At 46.2% G+C, this 19102-nt stretch overlaps 1 protein-coding gene across 2 annotated transcripts in view; it reads right to left on the bottom strand.

Moving 5' to 3' along the window:
• Window positions 1-19102, bottom strand: part of GRAMD2B (GRAM domain containing 2B) — a 55504-nt gene that overhangs the window by 32819 nt on the left and 3583 nt on the right. Inside the window, exon 2 of one of the 2 annotated variants that reach the window (XM_048502542.1) lies at window positions 7829-7894. The exons of the other annotated variant lie outside the window; for it this stretch is intronic. Within the exon in view, the coding sequence (XP_048358499.1) occupies window positions 7829-7894 (66 nt within the window). The remainder of the gene's footprint in view (window positions 1-7828; window positions 7895-19102) is intronic. 2 annotated transcript variants of the gene reach the window in all.

Here is a 19102-nt window from a genome sequence, read left to right as displayed (position 1 = left end):
GGCAGGGTGGGAACAAATGCTCCGGGTAGATCGCTGTTGGGTCACGTGGGGGGTGGAAAATGGCCCCCCACCCCTCCTCCTTCCCCCTGAGAGCCTTGGTTGAAGCCGGAAGCACAGGTAGAGGCATAGGACTAGCAGCTAGCCGCTTTCTTTTCCCCTCAGCCACTGCTGTTGCTGTCTTTGAGCGCACTGAGTACTATGAGCTGGAGTCCAAGCTGGGATGGTGAGGAAGTGAGAGGCTGGCCAGAGTGGGAGGGTCCACACCTTGGCCTGCAATGGCAAGCCAGTCCAGTCTCTGCACGGCCTGCATAGGATGCCTGGACACTGCTCAGATCTGTGGCTTCAGATCTCACCTGCAACTGCACCAAACTTGCAAGCTTTTTGATGCCACAGCAGGGAGTGGCAACTTGGGTTTTTTGTTTTTTTGGAGGGAGGGGAGTTGCATAAGGCAAGAGGACATTGCAGTGTGCAGAAGTCTATCAATGCCCACATTGCATCCAATGGCTGCAGGAAGGTAGAAAGTGTTCTGTCCAGGGGGCGAGGCCATTTCCCCCTTCTTCCACCGCAGCAAGCTCCACTCCAACCTTGTGACAGTTTGACTGGATTTCAGGCACCGTGGCTTCCTCCCGAGAATCTCTCGGCATTTGTTTAAGGGCCGGGCAGTCTTGGTCAAGAACCCCTCCCCCACAGCAGTTTCCTGGGTTCAGTGGGAAGAAGGATTGACTGTTGATCCCAGGGAACTACTCGCTACTGCAGCAACAGGCTGCTGCAGAGAAGAACTAGCCCAGGACTTGGCATTTCTAGCCCCCGTGGCTCCTTAGACCTGCTCCAGCTTTCGCTAGTGTCACACACTCCAGCAATTTGGTCCGTCCTCAAGCCAGTTTAGCTTTGGCCATGTCCATTGCTGCTAGAAGCAGCTGGGCAAAGGCAGCGGTCATCCAAGGGAAACACTCCCCCCCACTTTTTACAAATGTCCCCAATGGCAGCTGTTTGCAAGGCCAGCAGGCAAGGAGCGGGCAGCTGCAGCAGCTTTCCCTATTATGCAAGAGACTGGCTTTCTCTTTCTCTCCCTATATTCTGTATCTCTTTCTCCCTCCCTTTTTTCTGTCCCTCTCTGTCCCTCTTTTTCTGTTTCTGTTTCTGCTTCTCTTTCTTCCCCTCTCTTTCTGTCTCTTTCTCTCTCCCTCTTTTTCTCTCTCCCTCTTTCTCCCTGTGCAGTGGGGCAAAAACATGCTTGAAAAACATGGATCCTCATGAATCCTCATGATTTTCCCACTTGAGACATATGGTTAAGGGCTTGAGTTGTGATGTGACTGTGATTTTGGGGTGACCAAATTGAAAAATCATGAGGGTCCATGAGGATCTGTGTTTTTCAAGCATGTTTTTGTACCACTGTGGCTTCACGGAGTGTGGGATACATGATTGTTTTGGTGCTACCTGTAGACTAAGACATGCTCTATAGTTTTATGATCGTTTCGTTTCATTCCAATTCAAAAATCATATGATTCCATGAGGATCCAGTTAGATCCACTTTTTACCTTTTTCATTTATTTAATAACATTGGCAGGGCTATCCTATGCGGTTACTCCAGTGTATGTCCCTCCCTCCTTTCCTTCCTGGCTCTGTGCTGTTTCCAATGCTGAGGGGCAATTGGAGGTGCTGGATGTAAAACCATAACACGTTTTCAAAGCAGTAATAAAACATTTTGAAAGCATTTTAAATCACTGACACTTAAAACACTTCAAAGTGTTATAACAGTTGTTAAACATTTTGAAAGCATTTTGAAAATGTTGTCAATTTTTTTTTAATTTCCACTGTGTGGCATGGATCTTTGCTGTGTTCAGATTTGTGAGTTGGGGTGTGTTCTATAATGTGATGGTGACTTTGAGATGACCTGGTGCAAAAAGAGTTGTTTGGTCATGGTGGGGAAGGGTGGCCACCATTGGGGGGGGGGACTTAGATTTTGCCCCAGGCTATATATTCCCTAGCTAAGCCTCTGATAGATAGGAATGACAATCAGTATCACAATTTCAAAGTACTAGTTCCTTGAAGAACTGAAATATATTTTTTCATTTTTACAGTGATGTTAAACATGCCATTAAAAAGGTTTTAGGAATGCCCATGGCATTCTGTATGGGCAATTAACAACAGCTAAGAAGTGACCCGTACAGATATGAACTTAGGCTCATTCCGCACATGCAGAATAATGCACTTTCAAACTGCTTTCAATGCTCTTTGAAGCTGTGCGGAATGGCAAAACCCACTTGCAAACAGTTGTGACAGTGGTTTGAAAACGCATTATTTTGTGTGTGCGGAAGGGGCCTTAGTAACAAATTAAAAATCTGGCAGTTGGATTACTTATAAAAATACCCAGTAAATCTAATGATTGCTACCACCACCAATGGAAGAAGGTACATATTCTGAGAAAAGCAGAAATGGAGAGGTTGCATTGTGTGCTTATGAGAACTCCAGAGTGTAACTTGTCAACTATTTGCAACACTTGTTAGTATGCTATTATTGACAGCCATCCTTTACATGCACTCCTTAAATATAATTCTCTTGGAATGACAACAGATCAGCAAACTATAGAGATCAGTTCCCCTGGAGAAAACAGCTCCTTACGAGGGTGGCATCTATGGTATTATGCCCTGCTGAGGTCTCTCTCCTAACTCCACCTCTAAATTTCCAGGAATTTCTTAGCATAGGCCCCTTCTGCATCACAAATGTGTAACAGGTTGCAGTTGTGATAAAGGAACCCGTTTTCCTGTTTTCCCGTTCACATGCATCCCGTGCAGGCAGCGATTGGAGGCCATGAAAATAATCTGGATTGTTGTCATGCCTTCGCATGGCGATGCTTCTCTTTTTAAAAATTATCCTGCAACACATGCTATGCAGGCAGGCTGAAATGAACCCCCACAGCCATACCAATGTCCTATGATATGACTGACTGCATCTGCATTGCTACGCAGCTGCAAGTTTTAGAATTTTTTAAAAATATCACCCCCTGCAACAGCTGGGCAATGGCAGGCGGCTTCTCCTTCACCATGGAGGATGGGGTGGAAGGAAGGGAAATAAAGCTCTTCCTTCCTGGTTGTTCATTCGGGAGCGACTCCAACCCAGGATTTTTCAAAAGGATTGCTTCTTTAGCATTTTTTTAAAAAAATGGGTTGGTGGAGATAAAATGGGGCAGACTCATTTTGGGGGCAGGCCCACAAAGTTTCTCCCCCGAACGGGTTATATGGCATCCCACACCCATTTTTTTGACCCATGTGGAATGGGCCATAGAGTTGGAAACCCTAATTTCTTGCAATAAGATTTTCATTAGAAATCATATTTCACTAAAGAGAGGCCACAGGGTGGCATAAACTACTCTGTCTTAAAAACAAGAGCAACAAAATAAACATAATAAGTTAATTTAAAAGGCTTTGTTTCCTATTGGGTCTTTACTCCACCATGCCATCACCTGAATTCTCACAAGTGCTGTTTTGCCATCACTTGAATATCCCCTTTCCTTCCGCAAAGTACCATAATTTCATTCTGAACTGCCTGGCTAAATTGCCAAGCATCCCTTTTCCTTCATTATAAGCAAATCAGCAGCAAATATTGGCTACTTTGATGAGGATTCTGGATGCTTTTCTTGGATAACAGGCTGATATAACTGAATTGTCTGTACAATTTTTACAGTAACTAGAAAATCTGGATGGCAAATACTGAATGCTCACTCTTTTGAGCTCCGTCACAAAAGGAAGGCAGGATACATAATTTGAAAAACCAAACATAAATTTTAGCCAGCACTAGGTGTCAAGAAATGTAATCACTGTCAGAACGTTGGTCAAGTTGCTCAGGCTGTGAAAGGGAATATTTTTTTTAAAAAAACAGGCCTGTGAATTTTTTTCTGTCTCCTTTAGTTGGAAGGCCCTGCCCTGATTATATTCTGTTTCCCCTGTTTAATGTTGTGAGAATGAGCAGGGAGTATTAGCTACCCATATCAGTCTCTCTGTGCGGCTAGAGATATTCTATTCTATTCTATTCTATTCTATTCTATTCTATTCTATTCTATTCTAAACCTACCTGAAATGCTGTAACTTTTCTTCAACTTATGCTTGCTGGAAGAAACCAAGGCCAACGCTAAATAGATTTCAAGGACTGTGCTAATACTTGCATATTTGTGAGTGCTTTATCCTGTCTTATGTTCCAGCTAATCTACTATTTATGCAGATGTTATTACTCCTGCTGAAGGACATTTCATGTTGACTTTTTATTTTCTTTTTATAATTTTTTTTAAAAAATTATTTGGTTTGCTGTGTGTCCACTTACTCTCAAGAACGCATGTGAGCCAGGTGGCAAAAGCCCAAGATGCTTTTTTGACACTAGGTTACCAAATATACTGATAACAAAGAAGAAGGGATAGCAGGAAGCAGCAGGGAATTATGAGGAAGAACTTCAGTTTCGATTACAGACACATTAAGGAAGGGCTCCTCAACAATTTTACTAAGGTTGTTTTTCTGCTCAAAATATCACCCCCAGCAATCCTTTATAGGAATCCTTTATAAATAACACTGAGAGGATATTCTTGTACATGAAGAAAGATGGTGGGAGGATTATGCAGTCATTTCCTTAATAAAATTTCAAACATAAGGCTGCTTTTCATTTTTTTTAAAAAATAGCAGGTTGATATACTCATTTGCATGTTAGGTGTGGTTGTCAAATAAGGCTAAACAAAATATTTGGCAGTATAATTGGACCTGACAACTCAAATTGTTACCGAAACAGCTAAAACATGTGTGGTGGGTTGAAGGAAGATATATTTTTGGTACAGTGATTCCCAGTGTGGTGCCAGGGCACCTGTTGGTATGTTTCTTGTCAGCCTTTGGTACTTGAATCTTGGGGATACAAACTGAAGGGGTCTGAATAGAAAACAAAATATGTGGGAACTTCAGTTCATTTTGTGCCAACTGACTGATTAGCAAGTGCTGAACTCATCCTAGGCCAGAGGCATAGCTGGGCCAGAGTGTGCCCGGTATGCGCTCTATGTATTCTGCCCCCCTCCGCAGTGCCCTGTCCCTGCCCCCTTACCTTAGTGCAGGCTGGAGAAGCAGCATGTTCCCTTCAGGCTGAAAACAGCCTGGTGGGAACTACAGTTCCCATGAGACCCTGGGGCTCACAAGGTCTCCTGGGAGGTGTAGTTACTCCCAGCTGTTTTCAGCCTGAAGGTAACAGACCGCTTCTCCAGCCTGCACTGTTTCACAAAGGTAAGTTATGTGTGGGGGTGGGTGGGCAGGGGGCAGGGGGCAGGGGTGATTTTCCGCCCCCCAGACATGCGCCTGGTGCAATGTGACCCCCGGTCCCCTGGTAGCTCCTCTTCTGTCCTAGGCAGGTCTGTCACCTTAGCCATAGACACAAACCTCCTATGTTATTGGATGTGGAAACCCTTCCTGTGGCTGCACTGGAAGTAAATCCTCTATTCTTTGGAAACTGAAGTCACATGAGCATCTTTCCCCCCAAAGCAGAGAATCAAGGCCAGTTTTCCATAGGCATCTTATGCTTTTGAAGATAGCCAGAGGTATCAGCTTTATATTTTCAAAGAGGGTCCTGTGATGGATGGAGAGAAATTCTGCCTTTTTTCCTTGCCCATTCAGCTCTGACTAATCAGCTATAAAATGCTGAATGGAATGTTTGACTGGGATAGGGAGAAACCTGAGGTGGTTAATATCCAATGACCAACTTAAAAAAAAAAGAATGGCTGGGTTTTAGAGGGAGAAGAGATATGGGCACAGAGTTTAATATTTTTTAGCCAAGCAGGGTTTGAGTGTTCCTATTTTTTTATGTGAAGTCTTAAGACTTGTCTGGATGGTTTCCAAGTTCCAGCCTCTTAGGCTCATTCCGCACACGCAGAATAATGCACTTTCAAGCTGCTTTCAGGGCTCTTTGAAGCTGTGCGGAATGGCAAAAACAGTTGTGAAAGCAGCTTGAAAGTGCATTATTTTGCGTGTGCGGAATGAGCCTTAGAGAACACACTTTGTAAGCACTAAACACACAGCCCAATGCAGCTCTGTCAGAATAGGAAGGCATTACATGCTTATAACTGTAATAAACATAAGCATGTTTGTTAGCTTCGACTCCCATTTTTCATCAACCCATGTAACTCACTGAAAATATAGATTCAGGAAAAAATGGGTCCTGATTGATATCAGTTGAGATCTCTGGTTAAGAATTAATCTAAAGAGAAAAAAGGAGAAGATACATTCACTTTGTGTCACATTTCTAAAGTTGAAGGTTGGCCTTTTAGTAGAAAAGGAAGGTGTGGGTGGTAAAGCGGTTCACAATCCTCAAGGTAATTTTTTTAGCTTGGTAAAAGAAAAATATAACAAGGGAAAGACATGGATCAGGGATTTGCCAGGTCCATTTGAAAGTAGTTGTCTTTGTCACAGGCAACAAGACATAATTCAGAGGGCAATGACTGTGCAAACATCTAAGCAGTGGACAAGTTTTAGAGCTGAAGACACTTCATTTGGCATCTTAGCTTAATCATTATCTCAGTGGTTTGTCTAGTGCAGGGGTGGGGAACCTTTGCTACCCAAAGAGCCATTTGGACCCAGTGGCAGCAACTGGGGAGCCTCACCCTTGCCCCGCGGCGCTGCCCCACCCTGCCCTGCGGTGCTGCCCCACCCCACACCCAGCCAGCCCTAGCTCTCAGCTCCAGCTGCCACCGATGGCAGAGCACCTCCTCCCCCCTTCCAGAACAGGGGGAGAGTGCCTCCTCCCCAGCAGGCTCCTGCCCCCCACCCTTACCCCCCACCCTTACCCCCCACCCCCGCCAACTGGCCAGCCAGCTGTCATTCCCCTCCTCCCCTCACCCTCCCATGGCAGGCTCTGAGGCTCGGCTTCTGGCAGCCAGCCTCTATGTGACTTTCTTAAAAGGGCAGTTCTCCAATGATTGATTAAAGATTGCTTTCCCCTTTAAGCAATCTTTTGGGAACTTGCCTCTTTAAGAAAGTCATAGAGGCTGGCTGCCTGCCTGGAAGGGCAGTTTGGAACTAGCCTGGGTAAGTCGGGGTGGCTGCAGAGGAGGCCAGGCTGCGCAAGTAAGCCGTCGCGCTTACTCGCGAGTAAGCGCGGCTCCATTGGTATCCGCAGGGTGGGTGCCCGGAGGGTTTTTTGGTCTCCGGGCACCATTTGGACCTAGCACGCCTCTGGAAGGGGCAGCCGTGCCAGGAGCCACAGTACAAGCGGGAAGGAGCCGCATGCGGCTCGTGAGCCGCGGGTTCCCGACCCCTGGTCTAGTGCTACCTAGTATCTTAGTATTACCTCTGCAATATGGAGGTAATATTGATCTATTTTACAGAGCCAGGCCTAAGGTTGAGGCAGTAACGATCACATTCTAAGTGGCCTCCCTACCCATATTCCCATTTCCTCAGTTGTTTTTCTTGGTACACCTTTGTTTATGCCTTCCCTTTCTGTCCACCCTCCTTTACTGGTTCTCTCTGTGATTATTATTCAATGTTATGGGTGCCAACTGGAATTTTAAAGCTAATAAGGTTTTTACTATAATGTATATATTATATAGCATATTATTTTAAATTGAGTATTCTTTGGTTGTTAGCCACCCCTAGGTCTGATTATAGTCAGGAAAAGAAGGGATAGAAATCTAATAAAATAAATATAGTAGATAAATAAAATAGTCATAAGATTTAATGTGTGTAGTTTGATTAATATCATTAAGAAAAAATCAAGTTTCTTTCTAAAGTTCCTAAACAATTATATTTACAAATAGTTTAATCTAACCACCTTATGTCATCTTATTAAACAGAGCATATGCAAAACATACAAGGCTGCAAAGTCTTCGCCATGGTGGGAATTCTCCATCCTCAGCTCCTGTTTCTCTCTGCTGCAGCTAGTGGGAGAAAAATAATCTTAAAAATTACTGTTGAATGATGTTAGTCTTCTCTAAGAATCACATAAAACTCTATGCTTTTCCACAGAGTTTCTGGCTATTCCTAGACAGGTGCAACATCACATCTAAGTTTTCACCAGAAGTGAAGCCATACTGTGTCTGACAGTGCCTGCCCATGTTTCTACCTCTCAGGTTTTCTGCTGTTTGACAGGCCATGTCTGGTAATTCTAAGACACTCTCTGTCTGTCTGTCTGTCTGTCTGTCTGTCTGTCTGTCTGTCTGTCTGTCTGTCTGTCTGTCTGTCTGTCTGTCTGTCTGTCTGTCTGTCTGTCTGTCTGTCTGTCTGAGAGGCAAAGAGAGACACACTTAACTATATTTTAATATTTTAAAAACTGTTATATAATGCTCATTTAATAGGCTTCTTTGCTCATTGTGTACCGTATATACTCGCCTATAAGCCGAGTTTTTCAGCCCTGTTTAAAGGCTGAGAAAAGCCCCCTCGACTTATATGCGAGTCACCATTTTCTATCAATCACAAGGAGGCTGGGGGCCGGGCCAGGACAACCTCCCTGCCACCAGGAAGCCGCTTGTTGCTGCCCTCCTGGGAGGGTGAAGGGGGATCCCTGAGGCACCCTGGCTGGCTGGGCTTCGTCAAACCCCAGGAGACAGAGGGAGCTCCTTAGTTGTGACATCAGGATTACTGGAGTCACCTTTGCCTGTAGAGGCTCCTCTGCCTACTTCCCTTGGAACTGACTTAAGGACAAGCCTAGCCAGCAATGGCAGGCAGAGAGAGCTCCTTATTTTGGGCAGAGTGAGAACAGCTGGCTTGGGCTTTGTCCAAGGCAGCCACAGGCAATGGTGATGTCCATTTGGGCTGTGATTCTCCTGATGTCACTGCCCAAATAAGGAGCTCCCTCTGCCTCTCGGCTTCCCACCCTCGGCTTATACCCAAGTCAATACGTTTTCCCAGGTTTGGGCAGTAAAATTAGGTGCCTCGGCTTATACACGAGTCGGCTTATACATGAGTATATATGGTATGTTAAAATGCAGAATGGATATTGCATATAACTGTGGGAGCATTCAAAGCCCCCGGGTATGTACAGTGGATCTTTTTCCTAATGACATGCAAGACAGCATCACTTGGAGCAAAAAATGGGTCTTAGGCTTGAAAGTGGCTTGTCACCTCAGCATTCATCAGCAAGATGTCAAGAACAATACATTGCATGGTATTATCGTTCATATTTACAGTGCTTGCCCTTAGTAAATATTTTTTTCAGGAGATTCTTTAATTATTTTGAAAAACAACCTCTAATTAAATAACTATAACCAATGATTTACTTTTAAGAAATTCTAACTAGGTGTAATATACATTTATTCAGATTAAATTTTATCTAGTATCTCTTAAACAGAAACTTAACAATACTTTAACAAATTTCTAAATTTACTCTAATTTACTGAGAATGTAAAACATTTTGATCATTTAGGCACATATGGACTCCTTTGCATTGAGTGCACATTCCTTTTGGTTGGATTCTCAGTTTTGCACGTTTTCCCCTCTTTGAAACTCACCACATCCTCAGATCAGAGAAAACAAAGATCTCTGTACAGTAAGATTTTTGGGGGTATTTTCATTCCTCCCTGACTTTCCTCATCCACACAACAGTACTTTCTTCCACTTTTCCGGCCACCATTTCAGAACAATCAAAAGGGCTTTCTCTCAATTTTTAAAAAATGCTTGAAATTGACATGAAATTGATCAGGTCTAGCATAGTAATGCTAGATGAAAGATGGCAACCAAAGAACAAGGAATGGCACAGAAATCACAAGGAAGTGGTAGGAGGGCAAAATGGCGGATTGGCTCAGCTAGAAATACTTCACAGAAGGAGAATCCCTGTGCAAACAAAAAACTGCGGGAAAACTCCATTTCAAAGCAAATGGCTGTGGGGTAAGTAGTGCCATGAATAAATGGCCTTTGTTAAATTTTATATAAATATAGAATATTAGCTTTCAGATGCATTCTATGACACTATTTAAGATGGACACAACTATGTATAAAGTTGGGCTATATGTAGCTGTTAGCCATCATTCAGGGTAAGAAGAACAAGAAATTTTTGAAATTTCACACAAGAAATGCCCTTTTAAAAGTCCTTACTCATTTCATGGTTTTCAGGAACAGTCAGTTTCACCATGACTGAGTTATTCACAAAAACCATTTTCATTTTTTTCTTGGTTGTTTAATAACATACAGAATACTGTTGTTTCGTTCAGCACTCTGTGCTGAATGCCTTTTACTAAATAAGGATATAGCAACTGTACAAGATGGGTGTCAGGAAGATGAACTGGAGCCCCATGGAGTAATACAGATATAATTGTCATGAGGTACATGTCAGAGTGCTTAAATTTTCATGGCACGTGGATATAAATACTTGTCAACATTTCGGTAATATCAAGCAGCTACAATACATTTCTTAACCAGTGAAGAATCTTTTCAAGCTGTTCATAGCAACAGCACCAAACACCAGTACTAATTATGTTCCCATTCTGTCAGCTGTGTCTTAATGTCCCTTTCTACTACCAAAAAGAAAGTAAGCAGTAAATAGTAAGATAATCATTGAGAAGTGAATGTTTTTGGATGCCACAAGAGAAGAATCACCAGTGGCTATGCTAGTTACTTGTCTTGATCTATGGAGCCTCTAGCAGACAATAGTACTGCCATGTTTTCCACCATTACTTCTATTCATATGATATAGCTTGGAGACTTGTGATACAGGAAACTTACTAAAGTTAAGCAGGTCTAAGTATCTGAAAGGGAGACATCTTGACAATTCAACATATACTACCTGATATTCCATGATAGAAGAAAGGCAGTATATAATTTTTTAAAAACTTCTATTACAGCTAGAAACTTGTTTTTAGGCTGGAAAATCTTAGAAACCAATACTAATTCCATATAATGCACTAACTGTAAGGAATTCCATAGAAGCAGAAATAAAAGGCTCTTTGGTGAAAAAGACCGTTTATTCAGACATCTTAGAAAGCTCAAATTGCGCAGGTAGCAGGAATGACACTTCCGCCAAGAAGCACAGGTTATAACTCTCATCCATCCCATCCCCTCCCGGCTTCCCATGCCCAGGAGCGGGAGACCTTCATCTCAGCGCAGAGATAAAAAGTCTCCGCCGATAGAAACTAAGCCCATCGCCTCGGGCTGTGGAATATTACTGGCAAGGTTAGGCGGCTGCGTTCATTCTCATCAACACCACTCGAAACCTTTACACTCTGCCTCCTTAAAGAAGACCCCTCCCCAGGTTTATGCGGAAAGGCGATTGGAAAGCAGAAATAAGGGTGGGCGCGTCAATATTATCAGGAATAAACCCATTGATTATACTCCCAGAGGAATATCCCGCACCCAAGAGACTAAAATATTGCAAAGCCGTTATGCGACTAAAGCCCGAAGAAGTCCAGGATGGCGTCAATTTAGTAGAAAGCTTGTGGCCCATCAATAATAGTGGGTGGGGGTCTCTCCAGCGTAGTCGCGTGCAAAACTTTGCATCGAAGCGGGAGCCTCCTTGAGTAAACTGGAATGGAGAAGACAGGATGAATGTTACCCTAAGAGAGGTTAGGCAAAATCCAGTCGGGCGAAAGTGACATCATTAATCACTTTAGTAATCTGGAAAGAAAAGGTCCCACCGAATCTTTTGCCTAGTTTGGAAAAAATTTATGCACGCGTCTCTGAGATTTTTTGGTAGACAAATACACCCAAAGCCGCCCACACGCAGAGGGAAATCCGGCGGTGCTTATCCGCTTTGCAGCTTTTGGGAGTCCTTAGCCTGTTGTAAAGGCGCTGTCTGGACCCGACTTCCACCCCTCGGCTAAGGGATGAAATCCATTGTTGAAACTCTGAGGATCCAAAGCTGTCGCGGTGTAGTTCTGCGCGGTAATGGCGGGGAAAGGAGCGACTCAGACACAATTTCAAAGGGGTTTTCTTTTGTACCGCTACTTGAACGCGTGACATTGTTATAGGCGATACTCATCGCGAAGCGGAATGAGCTCGCACTTCAATTGTCTTGAGTGGTAGTTGGTGTAACAACGTAAATACTGCTCTAGAGGTTCTGTTGCGTTCTCTCCGAAGCTCAACGTCCACTTTGAACGTGGTAGAGCGCTGACGTGGGAAATGCCCCTAACAACCCTAAAAAAGCCTTCCAGAACCTTGAAGAATGAATTGGGGGCAGCGGTCGGAGACCACCTTAACGGGGCGGAGTGTAGACGGTAAACATATTGAATGAACAGTCAGCGCTAACTTAGGAGGCGGAGGGGATGGGAAGCACACGGAATAAAATGGAAGCTTGTTTAAGAAAATAAGTCCACTACTACCCACATAAGACTGATGTTGCCATGGCTCTCCGGTAAATCTGTAATAAAATCCATGGAAAATGACTTCCCAGGGGCGGGAGGCCACCGGGAGAGGTTTCAACAGCCCATGGGAGGGCTTTCCTCGAATGTTTTTGGCTTCTGCACAGACCAGAGCGAAAAACGCTTTAATATACGCCTTCAATGTCTTTTGCACATTTCGCAGCCACCAGAGATTGACGGCCCGGGCTAAATGCAGAGTTTTCAGAAAGCCAAAATGTCCAGCAGGCGGGCATCGTGGGCAGGCTTCAAGAACCTGCTTGGCGGAGGGGAGGCATCGTACCAACACTCCCCCCTCCGGCCAAACCCCATTCTCCAAACGCATGATTGGGAATCACAGCTTCCTCCGGCTGGAGGCTCGTGCAGCCCCGCCTCTCGAGTTCCACTTGAGGAAAGGAGAGACGAGGACTGGGAATGGGTGGTGAAGGAGGAGTGGGCGATCTGAGATCGGGTGACAGCCAGCCCCAACTGGGAGGGAGAGAACAGTGCGTGGAATGTTCTCGTAGAACCAGGCAGCTCCACCCCCCTCTCCCGGGTAGGCGCTGTAGAGCCAGCGTCAGCTAGCCGATTGTAGTTTTCCCGGGGAAAAAATGCCAGACTGTGAAAGAGAAATCTTGAGAAAGAAATCGAAGCCCAACGGAGTTGTTTCTGCCGGACATCTTGGAGGGGGGGTGGAAAAGAAGCGGCCAGGTTTCTTTGCAGGATCCCACTAAACCTCGAAAGGGGTGTTTAGCCCCTCCAGCCAGTGGCGCCAAGTGGAGAGCAAGCTACTTTGATGGCTGGGTAGTCTCTTTTATCTCCCACAGATCCATGGTTGAGTTCAGCACCGGAGAATTTCTTTGATAAGGCTAAAGCACACGGAACCAGGCCCTACCATCTTTATTTTTCTTGCAACAGGGCTTGCCCCAAGCGCTTTGTCCTATAAGTAATCCACGTGGAACCACAAAGCAGGGAGATCTGGGTCAGGAGATTGCTTTAGGATGGGTTCGGTGAGTAAAAGCAGACTTTAAGAGCTGAAAGGCTGTTTGACATTAGCTTCAGACCAGGAAAGGGGGGCCCCGGACTTGGCCGTGACAGTGGATCTTTACCCTTAGTGCGTTAAGAGGTCTGTGAGGAGGGAGAGCCGTCCAGTTCAGCTTGGTAGGTGCATGGAAGTCACGATAGAAATTCAGCAAACCCCAGAAAAGATTGGAGTTCTTTACGGTTGGTGGGGGGGCAGGCCATTGGAGGACCAAGCGTCAATTTTAGCCAGGATCCCATTTTTTTTTTAAGCCCTCAAGGAAGCGAGATCCGAAGTAACCCAAATAGTCAATAGAGGTCCTGAGTGGAAACAGCATTTTGGAGACGGTTTGGCAAAGAGAGAGTTGTCGAAAGCAAAGCGTTTCAATACTTCCCGAACCAATGCTTCATGCTCTTCCATGGACATTGTGAATAAATTAACCAGCGTCTATCTAAGTATACCACAACTCCCTTTGTACAATGGCAAATCATGGAGAACTTTCGTTGATAAGGGCCATAAAAGCCCGGGAATTGCCCCACTCTAACCCGAATGGCATTATTAAGTATTCAAACTGTCCAAACTTTGTGTTAAACGCATGATCAAGTGTTCATAGCCTTCAGCAATTCTGACCCTGTAGTAAGCTTCTACTCAAAGGTCTGAATTTAGTAAAAGATGCATGCCCTTTTGCCCAATGCATCTTAAAAGCGTCCTTGATCAAAGCGCAAGGGTATTTATTGGGACAGAGAGACTGCTATTGAGACCTCGATAATCTGGTGTACAGAAGCAGTAGAGACCCATCTTTCTTTTTTACAAACAAAACGTGGAGGGCAGCGTGGTGCCATTGCAGTGTGTTTGGTAGCCCGCCGCATGAACCCGCTGAAATGCGAGGTTCTTGTCCAAGAAGGCTGACGAAGTTCCTTCTCCTCATTGGGACCTCATCACGGTAGATTCTACCAGACTTGGGCAGTTGTGCCCCGGGCTGTATAACGATTTTGCAGATCCAAGTGTGTCTAACTATGGGGTGGCAACCCTTGAGTCGCGATTCTTGCTCCTGAAAAACTCTTGGCTCAGATCATTTTGAGTACTGCGGTGGGATGCCAATAGAATCGGGAGCAATCGCTGATGAAAGCCAGGGAGGGGGGTGTGTCCAGAAGGATTGGGCTTTCCCCCCAATTCATGTGTTCTACGCATGAGGAGGGTCAGTGAATTCTAGGATCCTTTCTAACTCCAAATGAACTTTGGTTCATGCTAACAATAACCATGGCATGCCCAGAAGCTATGGAGTGTTTGGCCACTGGCGCCAAAATAAAACTAATTTTCTCCCAGTGGTCGGCAGTAGCTTGGGAGGAGGGCAGGTTGTGTTTTGAACTGCTGAGGCTGGTCCTTACCGTTTCGAGGGCTACTGTCCATTTGAGGTGAATGGTATGGGCTTAGCCAGAGGAATTTGGTCCCAGGAACCCTAGCTCCTCTGCCACCTACAGGGCCGCGGTAAGCAACTTGACTGGAGCAGCCAGAAATCCCACACAGGACGAGGGCTAGTAAATTGCGAGGTATGCTCGGGGTTGGCCAGCAGCTTAGGACAGTTATGGGGCGGCTGCCTTCACTCACAGCGTCAGGAGTCGGACCCACATGTCCATGGGGGCTGAAGAAAGGCAAGACAGCTGGCCTTCCCCCTCACTCTTGGAATTAGTACCGAGTGACCGCTTTAGATGAGCAGATGCCGTCGAGGCTGACAGCCGATTCGCGTGGTGGCTTGGCAGATGGGAGTCGCGCATGGCTGCAGAGCTGTTGGTGCTTTGTTTCTTCGGACAGTTGTTCGCAGCTAAGACTGGCCGGTCCTCCGCGGTGAGACACTTTAAGTCGGCGGCGGCGCTCAGAGGAATGGCGTCACCGTAGTGAGGCGGCTGGGCTTGGCTTGAGGCGAAACAGTGGCGGGTTTTGGAAACGTGGCGGCCTTTCCGGCACGAGCGTGTTGGCGAGACGCCACTTGGGATCAACTGGATCAATCGGCACGATGCGAAGGACCAGATTAAAAACGCTGGGTTTCGCGCAGCTTACCGTCCAACATCATCCGAGAAATGTCGCGTGTTTCCATGTAAGTTCAGGCCACTCAGGGAGGGAGTTGAGCGGCGCGCGTGCACTTGAAATTCACGGGCAAATTCTGCAAATGAGCGGTTTGCTTCTCTTCTGGATGGTTTGGTGGTTCGGGATGGCTTCGTTTTCCGAAGCGGATCGATAACTCTTAGGAGCTTGGAGGAATGGGAGGCACAATGGGAGAGTGCATCACCTTGCTAAAATCCAGAATCACAAACCAGTCGGCTGCTGCCCCATTGTCCAGGACTGAGCCGATGTCCACGTCATTTTTTCGCGCTCAGACTGGGTATAAATCATCATAGTCCTCCAAGTGGGCATCGAGTTGTAAGATGAAGTAGGGGAGTTTGGAAGCGGAGTCCCATCAAAGCGGGCAGGTGTCGGGGGCCTGTAGTAACCCCTTTCCACGGCTCTTGGCCACCTGCAAAGGCGTAGAATCGCGGGATTGAGCAGGTTGGGCGGGCAGCGATTTACTGCAGGGGCCGGGATGGGGTAGGCGGTATTAATGCCGGTGCGTGGCGTTCCGGTGGGAGCTGGGAGTCCTTGGAAGGTGGCGAGGGCCCAACAGCGATTGCCCCTCTGGTGCCGGCAGTATCCAGTGACGGCGTAGACTCCAACTTGGCAGGCCTCCACCGGTCTGCTGCTTCCTCAGTTCCCTGGGACTCCAAGGGCAGCTGACCAGCTCTCTCTCCTTGCGGGTCGAAATGCATCCTGGTGCGCATGCAGAGCTGCTTTCTGGTTCCAATTTAGCCAGATTCGTCCCGTTTAACCAAAGCATTGCAGTAAGCTCACTTTGCGTGCGCAAAGGCCTGAAGGCAGCTTCCAGGCGTTGCGGCTATGTAAATCCAGTTTGGAAGCGTTCCAGGACCTTATCATGGAACTGACCAGATTCTGCGCATATTAGCCGTTTTAGGCGCATCTTTGGCATGTGGTCCAGCTCGAGTTGGACTTCTTTGCGTTGCTGTTACCGGAGTCCCTCTGCAGGTTTTCGCGCTCTTGCTGCAGGCTGTGCCGTTCCTCCTCCCATAGCTGGCGTTCGCGGGTCCATGTGCTTCTTGGGCAATACTCACCCAGTCGGCCCACTTCCTCATCCCGGATTCTCTTTTCGATGGGAGAGGGAACAGATCCAGCTGGGAGTGCAGGCTTTCTTCGCCCGGACTCGCCATTCGTCTGGGCGAGACATCGCCGGAGACACCTTAGCCACCGGTGGCTCCAGGAGCACCTCAGGTGCAGCCAGCTGACCCAGGATCAAGGGGGGTCCCGATGTCCGGAAGAGCGGTACGGATACCCTCCCAATCCCAGAGTTTAGTCCCAGTTGTCGCCCGAGACCGGGCCCCAGATCGCACAATGCCCGCGAATTGGTTCTTTAGAAACATCACCAAAATGCGAGTCCAGGAATGGATTCAATGGACTCCTGCGCAGGTTGCCGCATGAAAGGTGGTCAGGCCAGTCTCCTCCATGACAAGGTTGCATCTGAGGGTTTGTAATCCCATACGAGGAAAGCGGGTAGAACAGGATCCGATCCACGAAGGCGCTCGATCCATAGACCAGCACCCCAAAGCGACTAAGCCATGTAAGTCTCCGCTAATTGATAGGTCGTGCGTCACGTCTCACCGTTCCAGCGGAGTAAAGAAGACTCCGTTGCTGATCACGAGGGCGGGAAAGAGTCGCCAGCGAGACCGTTCTCCCGCCGGTTCACTCCCAGATCCAGAAGGGAAAGGTCGGAGCCCTCTTTGGGGAACTACGCACCTTCCCCAAAAACATCCAACCTCTCCATGCAGAGACACCAGAGGTCCACTGCACTCGGGATATAGATGCAGATTTAAAGGATTCACTGCCACAATGTAAGGAATTCCATAGAAAAACTAGAAATAAAAGGCTCTTTGTTGGTGAAAAGACCGTTTATGAACAGACATCTTAGAAAGCTCAAGTACACGCAATGATGGCCAGAGAATGACACTTCCCGCCAGAAGCACAGGTTATAACTCTATCCATCCCATCCCCCTCCCGGCTTCCCATGGGAACGGAGACCTCATCTCCCGCGCAGAGATAAAGTCTCCGCCCGATAGAAGAGCTATTTGGCCCATCGCCCGGGCTGTGGAATGTACTCAAGGTTAGGCGGCTGCCCTTCTCATCAACACCACTGAAACCTTTACACTAACACTGCAACTCTGAGAACACTTTCCTGCAAGTAAACCCCATTGAATACTGATCGTCTGTTTTGGGTGTCATTACATAAGACATCTGATTTAAGTTGGCTTGGTAAAACCCTAGCCTGATTTATGTCATACATATGACCAAGAACTTACCTTGAAAAGAACTTGCTGCCCCTATTGTCCTCTACAGCTCCGTGCAACAGGATTAGAGCCTTCAGCCTTCCCTCCCTTCTAACCCATGGCCCCTTTTACACATGCAGAATAATGCACTTTCAATTTACTTTCAATGCACTTTGCAGCTGGATTTTACTGTGAGGAATAGCAAAATCCACTTTCAAACAATTATGAAAGTGGATTGAAAGTGCATTATTCTGCATGTGCAGAAGGGGCCTGCTACCCAGCTTAACAGTTATGAATATATTTTTATAGAGCAATGGGGAATTACTCAGCTTGGCAATATGAAAGGCAGGCTGGGAGGGGATCTTTGAACAACTATACGTCAGAAACGGCTGAAACGGTGATCCACCAAGAGAATGCAAAAGTAATGATTCGTAGTTTAAATTTTTTAATATAAGTTTTGTTTGCAAGCAATCATACAGTGAGAGGTTAAGACATACACACAGTTCCTAAGTATATAGATAGGGAGGTTTTGGATGATAGAATAGGAGTTGGGGAAGCAGGAGACTTATACGGTACCTAAATCTGCAGAGAAGTTCCAGGAAAAGGCAAGGACCTCTATGCCAGGATAGGGATCCAAGCGAAGGATGATATATCGTGTCTCACACCAACTTGACCAAGGGAGGTTCAGGTTAGAATGAGTAATGAGCTTAAGGTGTGTAGCTCTTTTATAGGGTGGATCGCTAGTTTGGCGGGAACACAGAGACCCTTTGCATTAGGTTTCGTTTCTTGCATCTATGCTGGGTTGCAGGGCTGAGCTAATTAACATCTCTTATCTATTGTCTACTTCCCAGGACAATGGGGGTCAATTGGTCCTAGATTACATTAGAAGCACCTTGAATAGGTGGCCGGCAGTGTGAGGCTCTGGCTATTATAATTTTGAAGAGGCAGCAAGATTAAATCAGGGATGGGAGCACTTAGGAGGTTTTAGGAACAGCTTAAGGGGAGAAAGTTGCAGCATCTCAATTCAAGGGATAGTGCACATTTACAACTCTATTGACTGTAGCTCTGGCTTGGGTGTGGACCTCAAGGAGCAAATGAGTAGCTTTATTTTCTACTGACTGTTTGCTGTTTCTTAGGCTTGCTGTTAGCCCATTATATCCTGCGCCACACCATATATCTGTTAACATTAATATATCAGGAATATGTCTCACATACACATTTTATCCATAAATATCCCGGCTTGGATGTGTGTTTTAAGATGTGAGGTGGAAGGGGTACATAACAGGCCCATGCCCTTTTGATGATTAAAAAATGGTGCTGGAGAGGTGTTTAGGTAGACATAATTCTTGGCAGTGGAATCCTATTAGACATTTTTTTCAGGCTGCAAAAGGGTGTGGGGTGGAAGGGAGGGAAGGCCAAAACCTTTCCTTCCAC

This window comes from Sphaerodactylus townsendi, linkage group LG07 (assembly GCF_021028975.2).
Source record: "Sphaerodactylus townsendi isolate TG3544 linkage group LG07, MPM_Stown_v2.3, whole genome shotgun sequence".
Taxonomy (NCBI): domain Eukaryota; kingdom Metazoa; phylum Chordata; class Lepidosauria; order Squamata; family Sphaerodactylidae; genus Sphaerodactylus; species Sphaerodactylus townsendi.
This window is presented reverse-complemented; position numbering and strand designations above follow the sequence as displayed.